This window comes from Centruroides vittatus, unplaced genomic scaffold (assembly GCF_030686945.1).
Source record: "Centruroides vittatus isolate TY-2023 unplaced genomic scaffold, ASM3068694v2 contig_943, whole genome shotgun sequence".
In the NCBI taxonomy this organism is placed as follows: Eukaryota; Metazoa; Arthropoda; class Arachnida; order Scorpiones; family Buthidae; genus Centruroides; species Centruroides vittatus.
Genome location: NW_027122626.1, coordinates 1,167,926 through 1,194,521, shown reverse-complemented (window position 1 = coordinate 1,194,521; position 26,596 = coordinate 1,167,926). Strand labels below are relative to the sequence as shown.

The 26,596-nt window shown below is 26.7% G+C and overlaps 2 protein-coding genes across 2 annotated transcripts in view; one reads left to right on the top strand and one right to left on the bottom strand.

Annotated features, from left to right (window-relative positions):
- The window catches only part of LOC136985029 (LYR motif-containing protein 9-like), a 48,061-nt gene extending 40,643 nt beyond the window's left edge, over positions 1-7,418 (top strand). The window contains exon 4 of the mRNA XM_067282219.1: positions 6,624-7,418. The gene's annotated coding sequence lies outside the window, so the exon portion shown is untranslated. The remainder of the gene's footprint in view (positions 1-6,623) is intronic.
- LOC136985017 (RIMS-binding protein 2-like) overlaps positions 1-26,596 on the bottom strand; it is an 81,395-nt gene that overhangs the window by 12,442 nt on the left and 42,357 nt on the right. Inside the window, 12 exon segments of the mRNA XM_067282198.1 lie at positions 6,710-6,871; positions 7,532-7,674; positions 7,758-7,931; positions 10,950-11,081; positions 19,449-19,592; positions 19,595-19,609; positions 21,318-21,399; positions 21,468-21,658; positions 21,733-21,831; positions 22,440-22,571; positions 26,236-26,311; positions 26,378-26,562. Of these exon segments, the coding sequence (XP_067138299.1) occupies positions 6,710-6,871; positions 7,532-7,674; positions 7,758-7,931; positions 10,950-11,081; positions 19,449-19,592; positions 19,595-19,609; positions 21,318-21,399; positions 21,468-21,658; positions 21,733-21,831; positions 22,440-22,571; positions 26,236-26,311; positions 26,378-26,562 (1,535 nt within the window).

Sequence of the window (26,596 nt, the reverse complement as noted above, 5' to 3'; positions counted from 1 at the left end):
CTACTTTAATAGCATTCATCTAAATAAGAAACTAGATCTATAATCAAGTACTAACAAAAATAGTGGTGCTAACTTGTGGACTAATTTAATCTACAGATTATGTGTTCATGCAAAAGTTGTGCAAATGACAAAAGAAAATTCATGTTTGATGATGTAGTAAATTGTTTGTGGACTGAATGTTTAATATTTACAATTTTAATTCTAATAAGTTGTTTTTATTTACTTAAAATTAGAAATATTTTATTATTAGATATTTTTAATTTTAATTTTTGGTATTGTAGTATTTTATTTATATAAAGTGTAATATTTCAGATAAAATTTTAATTTTCAAATTAAATATTTGTTTATAATATTGTAGTAAATATTAAATTACTTATTAAAAAAGTTGTTTTAATAATTTAAAAATAGATACTGATAATAAAAAATATCATAAAGTTTTTTAAATTTAAGTATTTAATTACATCATTTTAGAATAAATTTAAAATTATAAAAAAATACAGCTGTATAAATATTTAAAAAAGTCAATAATTATATAAAATCTTATAATAATTATATTTCAAATATTTTATAATTAACATAATTAATGGTTAAATTTACTACATATTTTTATATCGTCATTAATTTTATAAATTATAAATTAGTTTAATAGTTTTATAACATTAACTTACATAATATATAATTTTTATGGTATATTATGTAAATTGTATTTCAGACATTTCATGTTAAATATGTGTAAATTTACTACAGTTAACGAGCACTGTTAATTAAGCTGTATACAAAACAAGACAGCTGATGCAACAGTGCGATCTCATGCTTGGAGCAAAGCATCAGATTTAAATTGGCATAAGGGGAAAAGCAGGAATAAAGCAGGATTATTGAAGACAAGAACTTCAACTTTACGACATTGAACAAACAAAGTTGTGTCCAAATGAAAAATAATATTAAATTATTTATGCTTTAAATTTTGGTTTGTTAATTTTTAAAATTCAGTTATTCATTAAATTTATTAACAGATTTCTATATTTAAAATATTTTAAACTTTTATAAATATGACTGAAAATTAAAATAGTCACAGAAAAGTTTAATACATTTAAAAAAATAAAAACTTCTTGATTTGTTGTTATGATGATAAAATATATGTAATGCACAAACAAAGATTTTTATATATATAAATTATCATTATAATTTTGTATTCATGTTACATTACTTTATATTACTGATTTCTGATCAACCCTTTACTGGATGTGGGCCACTAGAAAACTTTGTAGGCTTCCATTAGGCTACATGCATTTTTCTTGCAGAGTTGTAGGCTTTAAGCCTCCCAAGTACAACATACTCCATAATTGCCAATACACAAAGTACTAAAATAAAATATGACAACAACATACAAACTAGTAATATATAGTTCATTTTCATGTTTTTACTGGTCAAGTTTAGTTTGAATGTTGTTTGTCACAAATGTCATCTTAATTAGGGTTGCATAATGTTATGAGTTAGAAAACAAGAAAATAAAATCACATTGCCACACTCTGGGGCAGCAGGTTGCTCATGACTGCTATATATTATTTAAAAATTTGAGTTTTTTTTTTTTTGAAATTAATAATTTATATTTTGCAGGGGGGAGTGTCTCGACTGGCAAAGGTGTTGGCGCGTTTATCTTGAGAATATTGATACTACTTTGTGTGATAGTGGGTTGTTCTCAGGTGAATATGCAACCTCAATTGAAATGGATCTACAAAAATAGACTATTCTTGCTATTGATATTATATCTATTGTTTATTTTGGGGATAGAACTAATCCAGGTCTGTTGTGTAGATCACATCAATATTGTGGCCATACAGATATGCAAAAGATGGGGCAAGGGAGGCCACGCAATGTTAATCCTAAAGTTACAGATAAAACAAATATATCTGAAATTGTGCCCAGTCAGGAAATTCATCCAGAAGAACAAGATTACAATAGAGGTGAACTAATCAACGTAAGATCTCCAAAAATACAAGATTATTTTCACACCGTCCGAGGAATAGACACTTCAACAGCAGAACAAAGATAATCCTTGAAATCCATATATGAATTAATTCAAGAAAAATTCACTCAATTAAATATCGAATTACAAAATATCAAAACAGAAGTTAATATACTGAAAGAAGAAAACAGAGCTTATCAACTGGAATCCAAAAAAATTGCACAAAAACTGGAAGAAATTGACTTACTAAGGATAATTCCCACACTAAAGGTATGCTAGAATTTGAAATAGATCAATTATTAAATGAAAAAAAATGAACAAAAACATAGTAATTATAAATTTTTCTTTTAAAACTTCTGAATATCTAAATGAAATAGAACAATTTATTATAATAGAACTAGGCATAACAAATAGTCCTATAGATATATTCATTATTAGTTAATTTAATTAAACTGAGCCTATGGTGAAAATTGTATTATCCTCAACATAGGATAGAAATTTAATACTTAAAAAATTTTGGTCTAAGAAACCTAAAATTAATTTAGAAGAATGGAAAAAAATAATATTCAAAACAGATCTGTGCAGAAGATCAAGGCTGAGGAGAAAAAATTTTGATTTCAATAGCTCAACAAGAAAAAGCCAAAAGCATCAAAATAATTATAAGAGACAATTACTATATAAATAAAGAGACTATCTACACATGTATAACTTTTTCTAAGTTGAGATCATAACTAAAGAGTTTTTTAGGACTAAGTTAAATAGTTTATTGTATGTGCATGCAACAAAATCTTATATTACTATGAATTCTTGGAGAACATATGATATCACAAACCAAGAAATAATAGAAAATAATAATCAAAAAGGGCGTAGATTAGACCAGACGAATATAGTTATAGACATGCCACTAGAAGTCAGATTCAATACTAAAAGCGATAATTCAAAAATTCTCATTGGTTTTTGGAATATTTAAGGATTCCATAGAAAACTATACGTGGACATATTTTACAATTACTTGGAATCTAATGCAGTTATTGGTCTTTCTGAAACTTGGTTGGTGCAACTAAAAACAGAAGATAAAACATACTTGGAATGAACATTCTTAGTATTAGAAAGTAAAGATCAAAGAAATAGTAAATTCAATCATCCCTCTGGAGGTCTATTGTTGTTAATTTAAAAAAATTTAGGTTAATTGAAGTTTTGGTATGTTGACAATAATTACATTCTAGCTGAATTAGAACTTTGTCAACGTTTATGTACACTCTGGGGAGAAACACGTTTAGGACTCATATACTTACCACCAACCACCAATAAAAAGATTATCTTACTACAAATACAAAATATGATAGTACAGAGAACTAATATTACAGATCTGTGGATAATAGGTGGAGATGCTAATAGTCGAATAGGTGAAAAAATGGACACAAAAAATTAAAATAATAATGGAATAATTGATAATATTAGAATGTCTAAAGATAAAGAAATCAACTTAGGAGGAAAATTATTACTAGAATTTGCACAAGAAAATGGTATATACATATTGAATGGAAGACTCCCTAACAATTGCCCCGCAGAATACACCTTTCTGTCTAATGTCGGAAAATCCATAATTAATTATATTATTTGTTTGGAATTCATTCTAAATAAGATCAAGAAATTTAAGGTGTTAAATAATGATATTTCTGACCGCTTCCCAGTGTAACTAGAATTAGTTGAATTTCCACACGAAAATAAGGAAGGCCAAACCCCAAAAAAAATAGTCAACCTATAAAAAAAAAAGATGGGAAGATTTAATTTGATAAAATTTAAAAATGAATTCAGTAATAAATTGTGAGAGATACTAGACCGTGATAGTAATACTATGGCTATACAGAAATATGATAACTTAGTGAAAATAATTGACCAGTTCAGTTATAAAATCTCCAGGAACAATAAAAGAATACAACTCAAACAAGCTTGGCTTGATAAGAGTTGTTACTTTCATAAGATTAAAAAACAACGTAGCTTACAGTATTTTAGAAAAATGAACTCCAAGTCAGTGTTGAAGGAATATATAAGAAACAAAAAAATGTATCAAAATTTAATTAAAGCAAAAAAGAAGAAATATTATTCTGAAATGAGTGACCAATTATTGAAGGTCAGAAATACTAAAAAATTTTGGAATATTATTGATCAAGTCCGTAATAAATCGCAAACTACAGAGCCTAAGTGCTATGTGATGTATGATAATTGGAAGCAATACCTAGAGGAATTTTCTATTGTCTATAAAAATAAATACAAAGAGCAGAAACTACAATGTATTATGACTATGATTCAACCAATAACAGAAATATTCAATGTAGAAAATTTACATAGATATATTAAAAAATTAAGAAAGAAAACGGCTCCTGGTGCTGACTCTATTACCAACTTGATAATCAAAAATTTTTCGATAGAAGGTATTCACATATTGGCTAACCTATATAATAATTTTTATTACATGGGTACAATTCCTAAAGATTGGAATAAAGTCATTTTTCAAATGATATTTAAAAAAGGTGTAAGAAACTGCCCAGCCAATTATCAGCCTATCACTCTTCTATCTGGGTTCTGCAAACTCTTTACAGCAGTATTAATGGAAAAGTTTAATGAGTGGACTGATACTAATAAATTCCTCAATTATACACAGTTTGCATTCACAAAAAACGGAGGTACTCAAATTGCATTATTCACATTGACGGCACTAGTTCAATTGCATTTATATAAAAAGAGACAAAGTCTACGCCTTATTCTTGGATATTAAAAAAGTGTATGACTCTGTGGTTATTGCAGTGTTGCTAGATAAGTTGAGTAAATATGGAGCAGATACTTGTATGATTAGAATAATTGACCAATTGTTTGGACACTATGAAGTAATAATAAAACAATTTGACAAAAAATGGCCAGCATTACAAGTGGACAGAGGACTACTACAAGGCAACCCATGGTCCCCACATCTTTTTAATTTTTTTCTATCTGATATAAATGAATGTTTTGAGATAGAAGACAATGGTTTCTATATAGATGGCCAAGTAATTCACTCCATATCATATGATCATATGCTGATGATATCGTAATAGTCGCACCCACAGCTGCAGGACTCCGTAGGAAAATCAGAAAAGTTTAAGAATATTTTGATAGATTAAAATTAATTATTAACCCGAGCAAATCTTCAATTATGATATTTCAAAATGATTCCAGACTTGCTAAAAAAAGTACATCATTCTATTTGAATAAAGTACAACTTAAGATAACACAAGAAGTCAAATTTCTGGGAATTTTACTGACTCCCACTCTAACCTTTGAAAAGCAATTGCTGAAGACTGTTCACAAATCTAATCGACTGATTAATAACATGGTGAAACTTTTTGCTCAAATTAAGCTAAAAAACATATACAGCCATTTTAGATTATTTACTTCTATAATTCTTAATGCAATAGCCTACGCCTCACCAATTTGGAGTCTAACAAAATATAAAAAATTTGAAATAATCCAAAATAAATTCATTCAAAGAATTTTTACTCTGGACTATAACATAGCTGGATATGCTCTTAGAATTGAACTCAATAGATTCAAATTAACTCCCTTTTTTGTAAAAAGATTTATTGACTTTCTTTATAAGATCAGAGACAATGGTAATCTACCAACAAAATTGTTACACTTGCTGTATAAAAAATCTTGTCAAAATCCCCAAAAAAGTTCCTGGATTAGTCAAATGAGAAATATTGTCAATGAATATGGAGTTTCTATAACTCCATTGTTAGAAAATTCAGAAATTAGCAATTTAATAAGGAAGCAACTAATCCAAAATACATTAGAAATTACCTTAGCTGAAGATATTGAAGAAATGCATAGGAGAAAAGAACCTAAATGGTATAATATTATGGACTACCCTTTTAATAATAATTATATGTTATCTAATATGCATTTACAATCAAGAAATTTTTTATTCAACTTAACTATAATCATTTTGGTAGTTAATCTAACAATAGAATTTACGAATTTTCTAAAATAACCTGTCCAAGATGCCAAGATTTATTTACCAAATATCACATGTTTTGTGAGTGTAAAAAGAGACACAAACTAAGAAACAAAGCAAATTTAAACCAACTAAATTTTTTTAAAGAAGAAAATCAAATGTATCGTTTATTTCATGATGCAAATTCTGTAATGATTTACAAACTATACAATTATGGAAAAACTTTTTGTAATCAACCTCTTTAAAGTTATAAGTACTTGATCTGATTCAACTAATGAATGTAATAAGATGAACTGATGATACTAAATGATATTATTATTGTTATGATTAATGTGAATACAATGTAATAACACCCTGTAATAACAGGCTATGGCCTAATATGACTAATAAATTTATTATTATTATATTTTGCAAATTTCCAACATTAGAATAAACTGCATTATATATTCAAATATGCATTATATTCATTGTATATTATTATTCACTGACAAGTATTTTATTTATTTGACTAGCAATTTCAATTTTATCCATATCAATATGTATGTTTTTATGGTATATAAGCATGTAAATTATTCTGTAATAGATTGTACATTAAATACAGAAATAAGTTTGGAAGAATTTTTTTAAATATATGTTTTAATAATTTTTATAACTTATTTTCAGGTATTCTAGTTTTTCATTATAGACACAACTATTGGGAGAGGTTTACGACAGGCTTACGACCACCCAATTCACCTCAGGAATTCTACCTGTGACCCAAATGGAGATAAGTCAACGGGATCAAAAGCTTGAGCCCTGCGTGTCACATGGTTCAGAAGTTCAGCTAGCTCTGTGTCCGATTCAGAATCGGAACTAGAGCCTCGCCTCTCACGTTTGCTTCGTTCCTCATTCTTGTTAGCGAATACCATGCTCTGTTACCGTTAACCAAGGAGGAAAAATGCATATTGGTATATAGAATAACGTATAACAAAATAGACTTTAAGTCTTTTACTTAGACATGCTTTTAAGTTGCTAAAATAATAAATTTTAAGAATTTCCCAGTTTTTAAACCTATATTAATATATCAATTAAAACAAAATCAAATAAAAACTTTCTTAAATAACTAATATATAATTTAAATATTTTGCTATTATTAAACTGTGCCATAGTTTTTGAGATGCTACATTATAATTCTGAGAATTCAAAACATAAATATATTTATATTTGTTTATAATTTTGTATAACTTTAAATTTAATAATTTATTTTAAAACAAATGAACATACATGCCAAAATAAATTACTTGTGAATACTGTAATCACTGCTGATATAGAATGTGAGATTTAACTCATGCAGTGAGAAGTTAGCAATAGCAGCAACTCAACTATAAATTAGCAAGAAGAGTGAATAATATCAGCCAGTGAATTATAATAATGTTATTGTTTTAATGTTTTAAGAAAAATAAAAAATTTAAATGCTTATATTTTTGTTTTTTCAAGATATTTATAAAAATTATTTTAAAAGGAAATTTAAGCTGTCTTTTAATATGTTTTAAAAAATACATTTATTAGTCTGTAATATTAATCTTTCTTACCTTTGCATGTGCTCTAAGTAAATCTATTGGTATAACACAAGGCATGGAATCAGAAGACATATTTTCCCCTGATTTTGTGCGTACAGTAACACTTTTACGGTCAAAAGGCTGTAAAATTGTCATATCTAATAATGCATGATCACCTAAATTATAATAGTAAAATAAATAACTAAAAGTTTTCTATATTAATGAAAATCGATGCTTTTATAGTATAGTATTAATTTACCTGATGGGCTGTCTATTTCTGCTATTTTTTTCCCACCTGCAAAAACTGCATACCCAGTAACAGGAGCTGCATTTGTGGCACTTGTATTAACACTAACAGGAAGCCAAGTTACTAATAATGTTCCATCCTGAGGTCCAGCTTCTATTTGAATATTTAATGGGGGATCAGGAAGTCCTAAAAATATAAAAATGTAAATTTTAATTAACTAAAATTATAATTTGGCAAAAAACTATATTTGCTGGATTAACTTTTGGGCTAGAATTTGACTAAATTAATATAATAAATACAATATAATCTAGACTAAAAGGCAGACAGTTAGGCTGTCATCACTAAACTTATTGATTACATTAATTTTGAATTAAATTTAATAATTTAGACCAGTCATGATCAACTCCTGGCCTGCAAGATCCTGGTATGCATCTTAGTTGTATATATATATTAGTCTGATAAAATTTAAATTGCTCTATATCCAAATTTAATACTTTTGGAAACTTCTTGTTATAAATATATATCCCAAAAAAATTTTTTTTCATTAATCATCATTCTAAATCACTTTTACATCACAGTTTTGGCTAATATGAATTCAGTGAGCTCAGATTTTTATTTTAAAATCACATTCACTAAACTCAAACATTATTTTTAAATTAATATGAGATATTTATAATAAATGTCATCATTAATGTATTCAGTAACTAAAAGCACTTGCTTAATACAAATTTTAATTATTGACTATCCAATTCATTTCAATAATATTCTTTGTAATAATCCATTCAATTACTATTCTCTGATAAGTTTTAAAAATTTTGAAGAAAAATGTTTATAAATTTTATTAAAATAAATAATCAATAATAAAAAATATTTACCAATTAAAATGCATTAATTTCTTTTTTTTTAATAAACTATTTACTGTATTTTACAGACTATAAGACGCACCTTAATTTTTAAGCAATTTTTTAAAAAAAATACCTATAAAACACTACGGACTATAAGACGCACCTGAATTTTGGAGGCAATTTTTCGAAGAAAAAAGTGCATCTTATAGTCCGTAAAATACGGTAAATATTTTAAAATTAAAACTTGTATTAAGAATGAATATCTTGATCCTAACTATATATAGAGATTCTATCAAGTTTGACTTTTTACAGAAATATAAAATAGATTTTCTTTAAATTCTGTAATAAACAATAATACAGTAAGTGCAAAGTATGCTGAGTTCCTAAATGCAATGTTTCAACTATAGTTTGTACATTATTGGTACAATATTTACAATGATAAAGTTCAAATTTGTTGTGATCTTACATTATCTTTAGAAACATGTATCTTGATCACTATACATTATGACATGATCTGAACAAAACATCAAAGATTACACAGATTAGATGGTACAACTCAAAGAACTGATTTTTTTCAGTAGCTCAAACATAAGGAAAACATAGGTGTTTGCATGTTCCTAAAATCAATCACTATTGTAACATTAATTTAAGAATGGCAGAATACCTGTTGGACAACATTGACTTTGGAAATTCGGCATTATTGTAATCACAGTTATTGTTATCAGTTGTCTAATATTATCAGAATCAACTTATTTTGATAGAATTTTATTTTACAAAATATTTTAATGATTTTTTAAATTCAGAGTTATTTGCTCTTAGATGTGCACTGCCTTTTTCACATCTTAATTGGGATGCAATTTTCAAATTGCATTCCAATTAAGATGTAAAAAAAGCCATTGGTAGTGGGAATTTATAGGTATGCAATTGCATACTTATAATTCCCTTGATAAATACCTTGCAAATTCCCACTAGCATCTGTCTATTCATCCCTCCTTAATCTCAAGAATGGAGTTAGATAGATGAAAGTTGAAATTAAGATATGGAAATCTTAGGGGCAGGAGGCCCTGACTAACTATATAATTACTTCTGGTTTGGACTGGAAGTCACATTATTTCAATTCAAAAATTTTCTCCAAAATGGTTTTAGCTAGATGAATGGCATGACTATTGTTATCAGGAAAAGTATGATGTACAGGGGCAAGACACTACTAAAATCAAGAGCCCATATTCTACATTAAATAAATTAAGTATATATAGAGTCGCATAAAGTTATAGTTTTGATGAAGTTAAATTTAATTAAGTATATATGATTAAAAATTGCAACCTAGCATTGTGATGATGTCACAATAATTTTGTCATTTTTTATCTAGGCAATCTTTTAACCTATGTAACATAAATGCTATGTCTAATTTTAAATTTCTTTTATTTTGTGATTTTAGGTATTTTAAGTTGGCATGTAAAAAGAATCTTTATAATGAACACTGATGTTCAGTTTTATTGATTGTTTTGTTTGTTTTCTTATCATGTGTATTTTATTTTTTTATTGTTGTTGTTTATGGGGTTAGTCATTTCTTGCCTTTTGTAATTTTTGTAAAACATTCATAGGTCTGATGTCAGCCTATGAGTTAAGCTGAAAAGATTTATCACTACATTAAAAACTTTTGCTGGAAAAGAAGTACTTGCTGGATAAGCTTTTTCTAGTTTTCTTGTAACTTTTTCATTATCAAGTATAGTTTTAACCTATTTTTGCTGTTTGATTTTTATGCCTTTTTCAATTAAAAAATTTTAAGATATAACTAAGAAAACATAATGCTTTTCTTAGTTAAATTTTATGGAACATTATGCTGTTGTCATTCTTATATATTTTTCAATGAAATCAAAAATTTTTTTAAAATTATAAATCCATGAAAATAATAATTGTTTTATTGTAAAAAAAAATAAAAAAGTTTTTGAATTGAAACTATTTGTATATGCTGCTTAATCAAAAAATTATAAATATAATTACTCATTTATTTTTCTACTTGTTTTATTCATATTTTTTATATTACCAGTATATGGAAATTAAAAGGATGTTCAATGTTTTGATAGTAAACTGCTTAGTTTGAATCTAGTAATTTTTCAAATGTTTTTGTTTTGTCTGTACCAAAAATGTACTTTTCGGCTATTAAATATGAATTTATTTTCCAGGTATCTTAATATGTATAAGGAAAATATGTTGATTAAAAACATATTTATTCTTAGTAATCAATATTTAAAAGTTTATTCTCTTATTAGGAAGTATTTGAATTGATAGTAAAGGTAATATTTCTTTATTAAAACTCATTAAAGCAAATATTAATAAAATTATTACAAATTTTTACCTTTAGGAAGAGTTTTAAAATCTACGTATGTCGTCAGCATTTCTAATTTCCTTGGATTTTTTTCATCATTATAAAGAAGTCTACCTGGTTTTGCTCTTACGGAGACACGATATGTAGTATTTGGTGCAAGACCTGAATTAGTAAATTATTAATAATATCAAAATAATTATTAGTTTATAAACTTTTAAAAATTTCTTATTAAATTAACTCTAAGTTATTTTAGATGTAATATATTATGATTTGATTTATTTCTTTTTCTTAATTCTAATGAACTTTTAAAAAAATTTAAAATGATAACAAAAACAAATAATTTTGTAATACATGTTACCTTTTTTTTTATCAGTTAACTTCAATCTCAGATAAACCATTCATATTAAAATGCAGCTACAATAGTACATATTTTTATTCTTAAAACTATTGTACCTATTAGCTGTATAATAAATGATGTAAAAAGTGTTGTTCTTATATATCAGAGGTCTCCAACCTTTTTCTAAGGAGGACCATGTGGGGCCAGGTATGAAAGATACAGTTAAAGATAAGATTAAGAATTTTTATTTCTGAATAACAATGAACATAAATCAATGTAAAATTTGCAACTTCTTTTTTGAAAGAATGTTAGATAAATTTTGTGGCACATAATATAAAACTCGTTTTGGATATTCATGGGATGATGATATTTGCTATTTTGATTTTATATAACTGTATTTCATTTTCAGAAAGGTTTGCAAACAAACCTTTCTGAAAATGAAATACAGTATATAATACATAGAAGCAAAAACTTTCTAAGACTTAAAATTCTCTTCTGGCAGAGATTAGTAAAAATGTAGCAAATTACCTTACTTAAATAGGTTGTTATAAAAAAATCATGTGTAGCAAGATCTATTAATTCTAGTTAGTTCAATGCATATAAACTTGAAAAATTAATTCAAATGTTGATGATAAAACATAACATAAACATTGGTGAAAATAAGCTGTGTAGGCCAGATAACCATGCTTCAGAGGCCTTAGATGCCATAAGTTGGAGAACCCTGTTATATATGATTAAATTCACTAAAGTGTAAACTCTTAAAAAGTAATATCCTATAAATTTTTTATATTCATAATTTTTAACCCAAAACAGACATGGACACACACTTTATCTGAGTTTTCAGTTATCCAAGTTAGCATTGGTCCACAATACCTTGGATAATCAGTGTTCTACTGTATATTAAATTTTGTTTTTATAGACTATTTCTTTGGTTAAAATTTATATATCAGATTTTAATAATAAGATAGTAATAGATAACTATAATGGTTATCTAATATTCTGAAATTAATAAGTACAGTATTAATAATCCAAATTCTCCATGAACTAAAATTAGTGAGAAATCTTATTTGGAATTTGCAAAATAATAGGTATAATAATTTTTTTGTACAAAATTTAAGAATATTCTATAGATAATTCAGTATCAATTTTAAACAAACTATTCTACTTGAAATTTAAACTGTCAGCTTGTCAGATATTTTACAAGAATAACTTACCAAAATATATTTTTCTATGGAAAAATAAAACAAATATGTATTAGATATGTTAATGTTAATATTATTAAAAGAATTTTTTGTTAAATTTTTCCAATAAATAGAATTATGATCAAAGTGATTAGAATACAGAAAATTACAAAAATTTAATTTGATGAAAGTTTATATAAATTAAATATTAATCATCATTTACTCTGCTTTATTTATTTAATGTTATATTTCAATACATAATAAAATTTTTTCTCAGTTTACAGAAAACCTATTGTAAACAATCTTACAGATAAATAACTTTGATATAGTGAAGAATTATTTCATAAATATTTAATATTTTATCAGAATTGACTTGATTAAAAACAAAACAAAAAAATTTAAGAAATTATATCATTCTGAAACAAATATTCATAATAAAATTTATTGAAATTTTATATTGCTTAAATAATGATACATATGACAATTATCTATTTTAAAACATATCAAATATAAGTTTTTAAGCAATTCAGAATAATATAGAAAAATAAAAGTTGTGTTTTAAAAAATACTAAAGAAATACCATTTTTCAATAAAGTGATAATTTATTTTTGAAAAGTATTGTAGAAATGTACCTAAAATTACTGTTCTTATAATTGATTGATTAAATAAATTGTAAAAAATAATTGAATATGCATGAAATTATGCATAAATAGATTTTTAATAGTTACACGATATATTTTAAATAAAGTAAGTTATAATTTATCAAATATTTCTATTAAGTGTTGCTTGATATTTATATACTAAAAAGTATTTTTAAAATTACTGTAATTATTAGTTAAAATACACCACTAAGTAATAAAAATTCATTTAATTAACATTATTTTTTTTATTTTACATGTTACACTTAATTAAAGTCTAGAAAAAGCAAAGCTGCAAAATATCTCATGATGAAAAATATATATCTGTCATAATTGATTAATTAACTTTGATAGTAATAATTTATCAAAATAAAATTCTGTCATTTTTAATAATAAATATTAAATTAAATTTTACAACTTTTCATGCATGACAAGTATATGAAATATTATGACAATATGATAACACTGTCAAATTTTATGATGTTTTATGATAAGCCTGCTGAACACTGAACAGGATTCAAAGTTATTTGTTAAAATATTATTATTTAAAAATGAAAGACAATATAAGTTAATGATCAATTCTGAAAACATTTCTTAAAATAAATTTTATTTGATGCTAAGCTTTATTTTATACAAACACGATGCAAAGTTTCACTAATTATTATTATTATTAGTGAATTTTATGAATTATTACAAGAAGAAATCTGATAAATTTTTATAAATGAACATTACATCTTAATTATTGATAAAATTTAATTGTTTGGTATAATTAAAAAATGCTATTTACTTTACCATATATAATGTATAATTTTCATATTTTGTCATTTTTAATGCCAAAACTGTAGAGTTGTCAGATGTTCTTTATTTCAAAGGAAGATCTTTTATTTTGGTTAAACTGTCCTTATCCTTTATTGAAACAAGAAAAGATGCAATCTATCCTTTATTTTCATTTTTCAATGCATTTTGTAATGGCAGTGACAGATCTTTATATGCAACAAATCTTCCAAAACTGGAACTTTTTTAAGACTAAATAATACAACACCTTTCTTATGATTTCCAGCAACACTATTAGAAAACATACATTTTTGGCCTTGTTTAGGGACCTGGTTCAGGTTATATACAATTCCAATTTAATGATTTACTGTGTGTTCCAAACTTGAATATGCAGTAAACTATTTCAATTTTAATTTCATTTTAATTATTATTGATATAGTTCTATGTATACTCTTATTTAATTTTGTTAATTATGTTATAATATTTTAAAAAAGTCATTTTAAATGTTAGAATGTTCAATTGGAATACTGTAAAACCTGAAGCAGACCCCTAAATGAGACCAAAAAACATTGGTTTTCTACAAAGATAAATATCTCCAAGCTAAATAGTGACATTATAGCTATTATAGATACTGGATTAGATTGGGCTATATTAATTCCTACTACTAATAATTAAATCTATGTAATTTGGCCTAGAAGTATGTTAGGCACCATCTCTTATTAAATTTAATAATTAATAAATATTAATTTATTTATAATTAATTGTTTTCTAATAGTGTTGCTGGAAAATGTAAGGAAGATATATTGTTTAGTTTTAGATCCTTATATCCATATCCTTCCAGTGGCAAATATTCCCATTAGGCTCATTTGACTTGGGCGTAGAGTAGTGTTGCCACCCATCCGGTTTTCACCCGGACAGTCCAGTTTTTAATCATTGTCCGGGTTAACAATTAATTTTGTCCAGGATTTTGTAGAAATTATTTTATCATAATTTCACAAAGTACTAGCAAATATTTTTATAAATTTACTTTATTTTAACAGTGAAAGACTTCACACTCTCACCAAATGTTAATTCACCATCTTATGCCGACGTACATCAAAACCCCTGTTGATCTTTTTTTTTAAAGCTAAGTTGTTAAGTTATTTCTTAATTTAAGATGCTCCTACACAAGTCCCTAACTGGTTTAGAACTGGCATGCACGTTATTCTTCACATGGTAAAATAACATTGCGCATGCGTCAGGGACTTCTGTTCGAACAAACCTGACCTGCCATCCAGATCAGCAATTTTGAAAAGGTGGCAACATAGCCTAGAGGCACAAGGCTTCGGGGTACAAAATTCAAAATAACAACAACAACAATAAAATAATGAAAAAATAATTTTATGTAGAAACAATTCATAAAAGAATTAGTGCAAAATAAGATGTATCAGAGCTGAGTAGTTTTAATATATGAATATATTTTGCATGAACAGAGTGGTAGTACTAATGATGAGTTTTCAGTAGCAGTGCCCTTTGCTCTTTTTGATATTTAAAAATCTGTAAAAATACAATTATTGCAGAAATACAATTATAAAATAGAAAGGTGCAATTAGTGCAAAAATGGCACTATTAATTTGGGGAAACCTGCATATTGTAGGTCTAGATGTGCCATATTTTTAAATATGCCATTGTATCCTTCCCTACAGAAAGCTGCCTACCAGTGGCCAAGTGGATAAAACCATCAAACACTAGTACAGGCATGGCCAACATACGGCCTGCGGGCCAGATTCAGCCCGCTTAGTGAATTTATGCGGCACACGATTAATCTTTCAATATTAGCTACTTAACTTCCAATAATTGATTGAATGGATTCGCAATACTTCTTTTTTTTTTTTTTTTTTAAATTCTATTGTAGAGATTTACAACTTTTGTACTTGTCTGTGTGATAGTGCCAGAATTAAAAAAAATGATATTATTTTAAATTTAATATTTATCATAAAATAATGTATGTTAGACAATAATTCAAGATATACAGGTAGTGTTACCACCCGTCCGGTTTTCACCCGGACAGTCTGGGAATTGACTCACTGTCCGGGTGAACTATTAATTTTGCCTGGGAATTTCGTAGAAATCCTGTCGACTTTTTTTTTTTTTTTAATTCTTGCTATTTTTTACTTGTTCTATGAAGCTAAATTAGCTGTTCTTTCTTAATTTAGGTTACACATGTTACTCAAACGCAAGTCCTAGTCCCTAACTGTAACTGATTTAGAACCGACATGCACATTATTCTTCGCATTGTAAAATGACATTGTGCATTCATCAGGAACTTCTGTTCAAACGAACCTGACCTGCCGTCCAGGTCAGCAGTGTTGTAAAGGTGGCAACACTATATACAGGTGATATTCAATTTAACTAAGTAATTTGTGTGCTTTGCTAGAAATGTAATACTAATATATTTAAACATTTATTTATTTAAATGAATTGGTTTTGTATTTAACATTTCTTAATTTTAATATTTTGTTTGGCCCATGAAAAGAGTTTTCTTTTCAATTTGGCCCTGGGGCAAAAACTGTTAGCCATGCCTGCACTAGTAGTTGTTTGTGGGTTCACACCTCACCAATAGGCTGCCATGAAGAGTTTTCGGGTTTTCTTCACATGATAACACCTAAATAGGGGCTAGTTTCTCATAGAAGAAAGTCCTCCTAGGAGGCATTCCTCTTGCCAGATCACCATTCCTTATCCCAATCCTATAATGCTATCCCATAGAAAGCTATAGTTTGTCACTAAATATTTTAAATTCTAAATTAAAATGAAAATTTGAAAATATTTATAGTCAATATAAAAACTATAATTTTTAAATCAAAATCTAAAAATTATAAACAAAATGTTTAGTTATTAACTAAAAGATCATTAAATTTTACTTTTTTGAGGTGGGATGGGAAGAGTGGTAACATTAATCATTTTTAAGTATCCTTTAATCCAGTTGTACCTGACAACCCTAGTAATGAGATAAAGATATCAAAAGACTGATAAAAGATTTAAATAAACATGATTTTGTTTTAATTAAGTTTTCAGTTAAAAACGTGATATTCTTTTTAATATATGATGAATTTTCATTAATAAACTTTTAATAAGCAAAAAGCTTACAGAATTTTTTATTACTCTATTAATTAACAATATTCATGAAATGAAATGGGAAAATCATTATAAAATTAATTCCTAATTTCATATTTAAAAGTTTTTAGGAAATATTGCATATTAATTTTTATATTAATTCTAAAACAATATTTAAACAGAAATATGTATATATATAAAAAACTTTAATTGTTCAAAGTTTGATTATTTATCATTTGAAGTATTTTTTGAATATTACATGAAATATTAATTATTTTTCAGAAATATCAGAAAATCATTTTGTAATAAATGCATCTTATAAATGCAGTATGTTCCTTTTTTAGAACGTATTTATAAAAAAATAAATAATCTTTGTTTATCACATTTATAAAAATTACATTATTAATTACATTTTGTTTATCAAAAATAAAATCAATTTTATTGTAAAAAGTCTTGTTTTATGGTTTTTATAGCTTATATTTGTTAAATGAACTTAAGTTCACTGTTTATAACTTTCACTTATTTAATAATTACAATATAAAGTTTGCTGCACTGCAGCTTTAAATAATTTAAGAAAATAAATTACTAAATCAATAATCATCATGAGAATAAGTAAAACTCAAAATTTATTATTTTGTATAAATCATTACGCTTGTACAGTATAAATCACATTCATGAAATCTTTCTATTCTCTCTCTTTTCTGCTGTCACTAGTAATTTTCATGCATGAGAGAAAGATTCATTACAATCAATCAATATTCACAGATTGCCTGTGTAGGTGACAATTCATAGATCATAAATGTATTTCCCTAACCAATATACTTCCACATAAACATCTGATTTATTTTGTAATCTCTTTTACTAAGGATTCTCATGTGCAATGAGAATAATATACTTTTTGTGTTTGTGTGTTGTGGTTCATGTATATAAATATAATAAACATATACAACAACATAAAAGCATATATAAACACAAAACTGTAAGAAACTAAGTTAAAAAGCTTCTAGAAGATTTTTATTATAAAATTTAAAATAAAAATTTTTATCGTCTTGTTGTTAATCAGTTTTTTATTAAGAAAAATATATTTTCATTATATTTTATTTTCTATTTTTATTACTATCATAAAATTTTTCTTTTAGTTTTATAAAGTGTTTACATTGTTGAGACTAGCATATTTTAATGTTTTAGAACAGTATGAAAACTTTGAGAAGGTTAATTTTGAACATGAACAATTGTAATTAAACATTATAATATATTTATGTAGTTTTTATTTTATATAACAAATATTTTATTAGTTTCATTATACTGATTAGTTATTCATGAACAGAATATAACATATAAATAGTCAAAAAGAATAAATTAGTATTTTAAAGCAGAATGAAAATTTTCTAAAATAATTGAAATTTATGTTTTGAAGTGAATTGTTATACTTACTAGATATAATATTTAATTCCATTTTTAAATTTTATTTAATTTATATTATTTATATTTATAATTTTTAAATATTTCTACAACTAAATACTATATTTTTTTATTAAAATACATTTTAATGTCATAAAATGAATCATTATTTGGAAATATATATAAAAATAAAATTTATGTTCATTTATGTTCTTTTTTCAAAATTTCTGTAAATAGTTTCTTTGTAAATAATTATTGGGCTGCAGTTTTCAAATTGCAGAACAATAGATTCTACATCTGTTCTTTCTTAATCTTGAGAGCAGAATTAGATGAAAATCGAGACCAGATACAGAAAGTTTAGGGACCAGAGATCTTGATTAATTTTCAAATTAAAATATGATTAAAAATTGTAGCCCAGCTTTGTGATGATGTTGCAATAAATAATTCTTACTTAAAATATAATTGAAAGAATAATTGCTTTTTTTACATTAATAATAAGGTTAATAATATGAAGTATTAATTTCAAGTGAAATTTCATGTGAAAATTATCAATTTTTATGAGCATTTTGTTTTATAAGAATATGTGAAAAAATTATTATAACACCTCTGTCATAAATATTTTATGATATGTAATACTAATGTAATTCTTAAGAACTTTTTTTACCATTTAAAAAAAAAACATTATTATTATTCTTTAAATATTCAAAAGTGATTATTGTCTATCTGAATTTATTTAAAGTAAAGTAAATTAAATTCTTTAATAATAAACAAACTTTAAAATAGGATATAATAATTTAAATTTTAATTAAAATTTTAATATTTAAAAAGTTTAAAATAATATTTATACATATATTACATACACAATTTATTTTAAGAATAATTATAGCACACAGCAATTGTAATTCTATAATATATTCAATAATTATAAATTTTAAAAATTAATAATAATAATTAAACAAACATATTAAACTAACAAGAAACTACCATATGGTAATTTAATTACTAGAGAAAAGTTTAATACTACACGATTTCACAATAAACAATTATGTTAAATAGTATGTTTTTTCACTTATAATTAGGTAATATTTTGATAAAATTCACCAACCTGATATTGTATGTCTGAAAGTTCCAGGCTTCACAGATCTTAGTTCTACACTATTAACGGCCACAACGTGCTGGAAATTACTGTTGCTAGGTAACCAACTAATAATTGCAGAAGTTGAAGTAATATTGGAAGCTTTAACACAGCTGGAGCCAATGGAACATCTAATATCAACAAAGAATCATTTTTTTTTTAAATCTGAATATTAAATTTGATTTAGCAGATTATTTTTAGTAATGAATTTTGGATCTATATATAAATTTAATAACAAAATTGATCAAAATCATTTTTGTAAACATAAAAATTATGCTAATCTTTAAATAGAAATTAATTACATTTATTTTTATGATTAATAAAGATGGAATTTAAGAATCATTTAATTTCTTAAAATTGATTACTATTTTATTTTTAATTTATGCTTATGATTTGTGTAAAACTAGAGCTAAGACTATAGCAATAATAAATAAATTGGAATAATTTAATACACTTGACCTTATGATTCATTTTTAATGCAAAGTATACAATATATTAAATTACATAGCATGAAATGTATAAAGAATCTAATAATGCTTAAAATTTACTTATCAAAACTTTTGAATAAAATTTTTTATGATGTTTGTCATTCGATCCTACTGATCTTTAGAACTAAGCAGACAAACACGAACAGTAACAAAAAAACTTTATTAAAAAGGTGAGAACTGTCACCGACATCCTCGGCCAACATCCAGGCAAAAACCCGCAAACTTTCGCGCTTCTTTTCTACAAGTTGCCAGCCAACTCGTTGGCAAGTGTTGCCAGGCAGTATTCGGGATCTCTGGCGCTGGCGGCCACAGATGCATTTTTTCCAACATATCAATAAAACTTTATTTAAAATGTCCCAAATAAAATACAAGATATTTGGAAACGACTTTACAGCTTTGAAAGTATATAGAACTTTAATCAGAAGATTTACAGAATTGATTGAGACATTAATTTATAACAAAACACAAGTTTTACTCAAGTAGTCATTTTGATTTCATGTGAACTACATTGGTGATATGACAAACTTCACCCGAATTCAATTTATTCTCAAACTTGAAGCAGTACCTGCTATCACTTCAGTAATTGTGATGGTGATTAAAGTTTTGAACTTGGCAAGATTTGCAGGCAAGGGAGGAATAAACACTAGATCTTTAATGAAATCTTCAGAAGCTGATATCCAAATTTTCCTCAATAAATATTTCTCACATCAGTGAATTGGCTGATAGGGCAATAGCATGGCCACCTTGTTTTCCAGATTTGATACCTCTTGGTTTTTTTTCTGAGGTTTCATGAAAGATCTAGTGTTTATTCTTGAATCTCTATCATAGTTACCAAAGTGACAATAGAAATGCTGTGTGGAGTTTGGCAAGAAATTGAATTCGGATGGAAAGTCTGTTGTATCACAAACATAGCTCACATGAAATCAAAATGACTGTTTGAGATGAAACATGATATATATTGGTATAAATTAATGCCACAATTGATTCTGTTAATCTTCTAATTAAAATTCTATGTTCTTTAAAGTTATAAAACCCTTTTTGAATCACTGTATTTCATCATATCTTTAGTTGATATTGAATTATTGAAAAGCATTTACTTCTTTTAAAAATTGGTTTTCACTAAACATCAATAAAATCAATTATAAAATTTAATTAATCAGTAAAAGTTGTGATTATCAATTTGTATTGATACATTAGTATAAAATAAACAATGTAAAAATAGCAATAGGAACATTCTGATAATCTAAGAAAATAACCAAATTATTATATTTGTTGCTTATAATCTACTAATTTGTCATACTGAAAATAATTATATCATTATTAAAAATAAAATAATTTATAGAAATTGTACCTTTTCCAACAACAATTGTGCATGCCGCATCTTGAGAATGATGGCCTGTTGGTGCAACTGACCGAACACTTATTCTATGTGGCTGAAATTAAGAAATTCTTATTATCAGAATTAAATTTTTTTTTATAAATCAAAATTATTTTATTTTACCTGTAACGAATCTACACCTTCAACTAATGCCCTCGTTCTTTCTGTGGCTTTGACACTAGCCTTTAAAACTCCATCCACATAAACATGATATGTATCTATTGTGCTTACATTAGTTTCAGGAGGAAGCCAGCCAATTAAAATACTTTTATTTAATTGTCTTTCTAATATGAGTCGTTGAGGAGGTGGAGGAACTATTTTGATGATGACAGACAGCAAATTACAATTTAAAACAATCATTATTGTTTATAATTATAAAGCAATTTACCTAGTCCTTCTCCCTCTCTTTCAAAATCAGATAAATTTTCCTCATCAACTTCTTGTATATCTTCAAGATCTATGTAATCATTCATCCGATGGAAATCTTCTGTTTAATGAATTTAAACAATTTTAATTACACAATTTTAAAAACAATTAAATTTTTATAATAAATATGTATCACATTTTTTTCCATATCTTAAATTTAAACAATATTTCTTATACCATGTATTTTTTCCCTTTATATTATAAAATAAAATCATATTTATTTTTCTTATATAAACAATACTTTCAAGTAATATATTTTAGACATGACACAGATCAATTTTCAGGTCAACATACCGTCATAACAAAAACCACTATCTTGAAGTTAACTTTATCGTTAATCTCTGGAGTAATGTAGTGAAGTAACATTTACAGACACTTACTTTACTGGTTATTTTTCATTAAAATATTAGTAAATATTTCGGGTTGTGCTTACCAAAAATTCTCCTGGATCGCATTCGAGCCACACGTTTTGTAATAAGTTTTTTCTTTTTTTTAACGTTCTGAATAATCAGAACGCGGGCATCGATCATAGATTTAGTGTAATGATAATTATGAACTTAAAGACCAGCATTACCTATCTGCTAGACTACTGTAGAGGTATAAAGCAGGTTTCCGATACACTACACATTTGCTTTGCGTGCAGTGTAGCTGATAGAGGCAACTACTCACCTGGCGGTAACACATGAAAATCGTCACTCCCTGATAAGTCCAGATCAGGTGCGAAAGTATAACTTGCGCTGCTATCATCAGAATCTCTATTACCATAAATGACGGTTGCTTGAAAATCGAACAGATCTTCACCTGAGGGAAGTGCAATATACTATTACATGTTTATGCAAATTTCATTTAAAAAAAATATCTAAAAATTGTAAACAATTTCTGACAGAGAAATATATATATATATATGTTTACACAAAAATTGTAAATGATAGCGCTGTGGACAAGGATTAATTTTACCAACATTTTGCATGTCTTGTATAGTAAGGATTTAACTATTCAGATCACGTTATTGTATACACGACACTAAACTTATTTTATTATATTATTTAAACCTTCAATTTAATTCGTGTATAATATTTTTTTCTATATAACCTTCGCTCATTGATTGTATCCTCATTCGAGTCGTTAAAGTTATAATCAAAGGTTAAGAATTTAAATTCATTAAATTTATATTTAGATGAAATCAATAAAATATAAACTGCAAGTAGATTCAATTTTTTTTTAACCTGATAAGCGATTATCGTTTATATATACTTTATATTTTTATAAATTTCGTGTTGTGTGTTTTGCATACACGCACATCTGTGGGACTACACTTAAAAGCTAACAGTCACATAGTTCATGCACTTCCCATTGATCAAATTCAGCAAATGAGGTTTCAAATTAAACCTCGTGACCTCTAGACGTGCAGAAAACTATAAAAAATTTTATTATATTTCGAGATGCCGATTTATTAACGATTTTCGATCGGCCACGTGACCAGAAGTAACGTCACGTGGTCTATTATTAGAATGTTTTGCATTGTACGATAATTTGTATCTTAAATTAAACGCCTTAAGCTGTAGGCTATATTCGTTTAAAGACTGTAAAGCGTTAAATATATTTGTGACGTTTACATTTATAGAAAAATTATATTTTGTCACGTGACTGTATTATCACGTGTTTCATTTTGACGACATTGTTCGTAAGCAATATATTAAAAATGTTGAATTTATTAGGTTTTACTTTATACATTAAAATTATTTTATGTTTTTTTTTTTTTTTTTTTTTAAAGTCTGAGTAACTATTGAATAAAACGCTGGAGGTCGCAAGTGTCTAACAGAGAACGTGCTATACTAGAGATCCGGTGATTTTCCGATGTCACGTTGGTTAGTAACTATGATCGCGGTTTCACTATCACGTAGCCAATCGGAATCAAAGTTTCAGCTACGACACGTGATCTATATTCTACCAATTATATAAGTCCAGGCCCGTCGTTAGGGGAGCTGAGGATTTTTCCCTGAGCCCGTAGTGATTCTGAACCCTATAAAATTAACGTTATTTTTACTAACAAAATAAAAATAATAAGACTACATTTTATTAATAAAGAAAAATTCATATTTTATTTGTTCAAAAACCAAACGGCAAAAGGTGACTACTCTAAATCCGGGCCCCATACGGTCTTGTTTCTAACTACGAGTGATATTTTTATGCTTGGTCCTTTACCGCGGTACAAAAATTACCAATATTGAAATATGTCACTGGCGGTGACTTTTCAGTAATGGTAATTAAATCACCGGTAGTGGAACGTTTCTCATCACTACGCTCTATGTTGTTACGTGTGGTTTACAGTGCTTTGTTAAATAGCTGTTTTAAATTCAAAGCTAATAAGTTATTACACTTGAAGCTTTTAACAAGCAATTATCAGGTCCCGCGGACGTCGAAAAAACTGTCATTGTCTTTCTTCTGTATTAAGCCACCGGCCTAAAACTGCAAAGAATTTTAGACAGCCATTAACCGAACTAATCAAGGTAACTTGTTTTTAAAATTGCATTAAGTTCAGTCAACAAGATCGGCGCGTTGCCGAGGTCTTTTGACTCTAAATTATTTTTCGAAAGGGCTGTTCATAAATTACGTAACATATACATGAATGGATATACAAGTGATTGTTACGATGCATTACAAGGGGGTGGGGAATATTTACAAAAACGTTACGGTAACGTTTTTGTAAACACCCCCTTTACTAACGCTTTAATGGATCGTAACGATTACCTGCATACTCACCCACCCATATCTACGTTACGTAATTTATGGACAGCCCTAGGTAGCCAGCAATAAGCATAATTTAAGAGTGCAATGTAATTATAGTTCCTAAAAGTCTATTTTTAATCCATTATCATTATTTCGCCCATTTTGGACGCTGGTTACCAATCCTGGTCTACACGAACTAAGCCATAAACGACACGAATGATAAATTGACACTAGGAAAATTTACATCTGTTGATAATAAGTATAGTCATGGTTATTTAATACGAGTTGTAAGTCTAAAGCTGAGTTGTTATTGATAATTACATTTGGGCGTACACTCTATTCTATTATTATATCTTGATATAATACAATACTCCATGCTTATTTAATTATATAGTAATTCATGCTAATTGTTACACTTGCTATGTTTATGGTTATTCTCTATAGTATTAAATTTCCATTAAAATTCAAAGTATTTCTAAAAACTTTTCTGCCGTGATTAAATCGAATTTATGTAAAACTTAAAATTACGTGTATTAATGTACAAAAGTGTCACGACTTATTAAATACCTGTTTTTCACCTGAAATATTTTTAAATTCTAGAATGTGTAAATTTTATAACGCGAGAAATTAGTACCGTTGATTTATATAAATTGTTAAATCTGTCATGCCCATAAAATTGGAGATTATAACATAATTATCACGCGTTTTTTCTGTATTATATATTGAATACCTGCATATATTTATAATTAAAAGTAATTTTAAGTAACGTTTCGGGACTCGTTTTCCGTCACGCTAATTTACGTTGCATTTTTTTAAAATGTCAATTTTCTATTTTTGTATTTTACCAAACTGTCACTGCTTCATTTTATGCTTCTGTTCGCTTAATGAAAACTTTCAAATATTGTAATTGCGTATTGACTTCTTATTTTAAACTAACGGTGCTTTCCCGAAAAAGCTAACGTATCATAAAATATGCATTTTGGATTATCACCTCTATAAAAGAGGGAAATATGTCATTTTTCTTCGAATAAAACATTTTTCAAAACTTTCTAAATGCGTCGGTATAAGTTACCCATTAAGCTTCTATCAAGACATCTTTTAAAATGAAATTCCTAATCAGAGCATCGATCCAACTTTCCTGCCTAGAATTTATCTTCATTTCTATCAGTCGAGACCAACTAAATTTAATTTCTTCGGGTTTTCGAGTCGATGGAATTGTTTCTATAATTAATCATATCAAATTTCGTTTCCCGAATAATCTAAATTATGAAAAAATTTTTTAAAATGCTCAACTTGAAAAATAAATTGGCCTTGAAACATTCCAGACAATCTGCAAATCCCTCTTAAAATAATTCCATTTTTCTGAAAATAGCTATTAGACAAATTAACATATTTTGACTTTGACATTTTAAAATGTCGAATTTCTCTAGTTTTTGTTTAAAAAATAACATTGCGTTTATAGAACACGTCGCTATAATAAAATAAATGAAGCATTTAGATTTGTGAAAGACAAGTGTAGAATTCATTACATAATTCTTGTATTCAGGCTTTCTGCCAACTTTTTTCGCTATTTTTTTTATTTGTATTTTTTATGCCATGTTCATTTGAGACCAGTTCAACATATGTATCAACAGGGAGAAACAGCGGATATTTGAATATCTTAAAATATTTCTAAGATAATTACTTAAAATCTATTTATTCTGTCATCGATTTAAAAATTATTTTAACTACTAACCTGTCAATTTTTCCACGAAATTGGAGGGAACTAAACCTTTTCTGCCATCCAATAACTCCCCGCTGAAGAAGCCATCCTAACAAGAAATAAGAAATAAGCATTGGAGCTACATTATTGCATTTTTTCCCAAATGATTCGTTACCTCATCCATTTCTCCAGTAATGATTAAATAATCTCCAGCATTCAATGATAATTCTGCTTCGGGGTTGTCATTAGGAGACTGTTTCAGTGGATCATAACTATAACGCGCTATATAAATCTTGCATCGACCTCTTCCAGGCAAATCTATATAGTCGACCGCTCTCAAGATGTCTTCTGTAGTAATAGCTATCGATAAAAATTCCACAAATTTATAAATTGA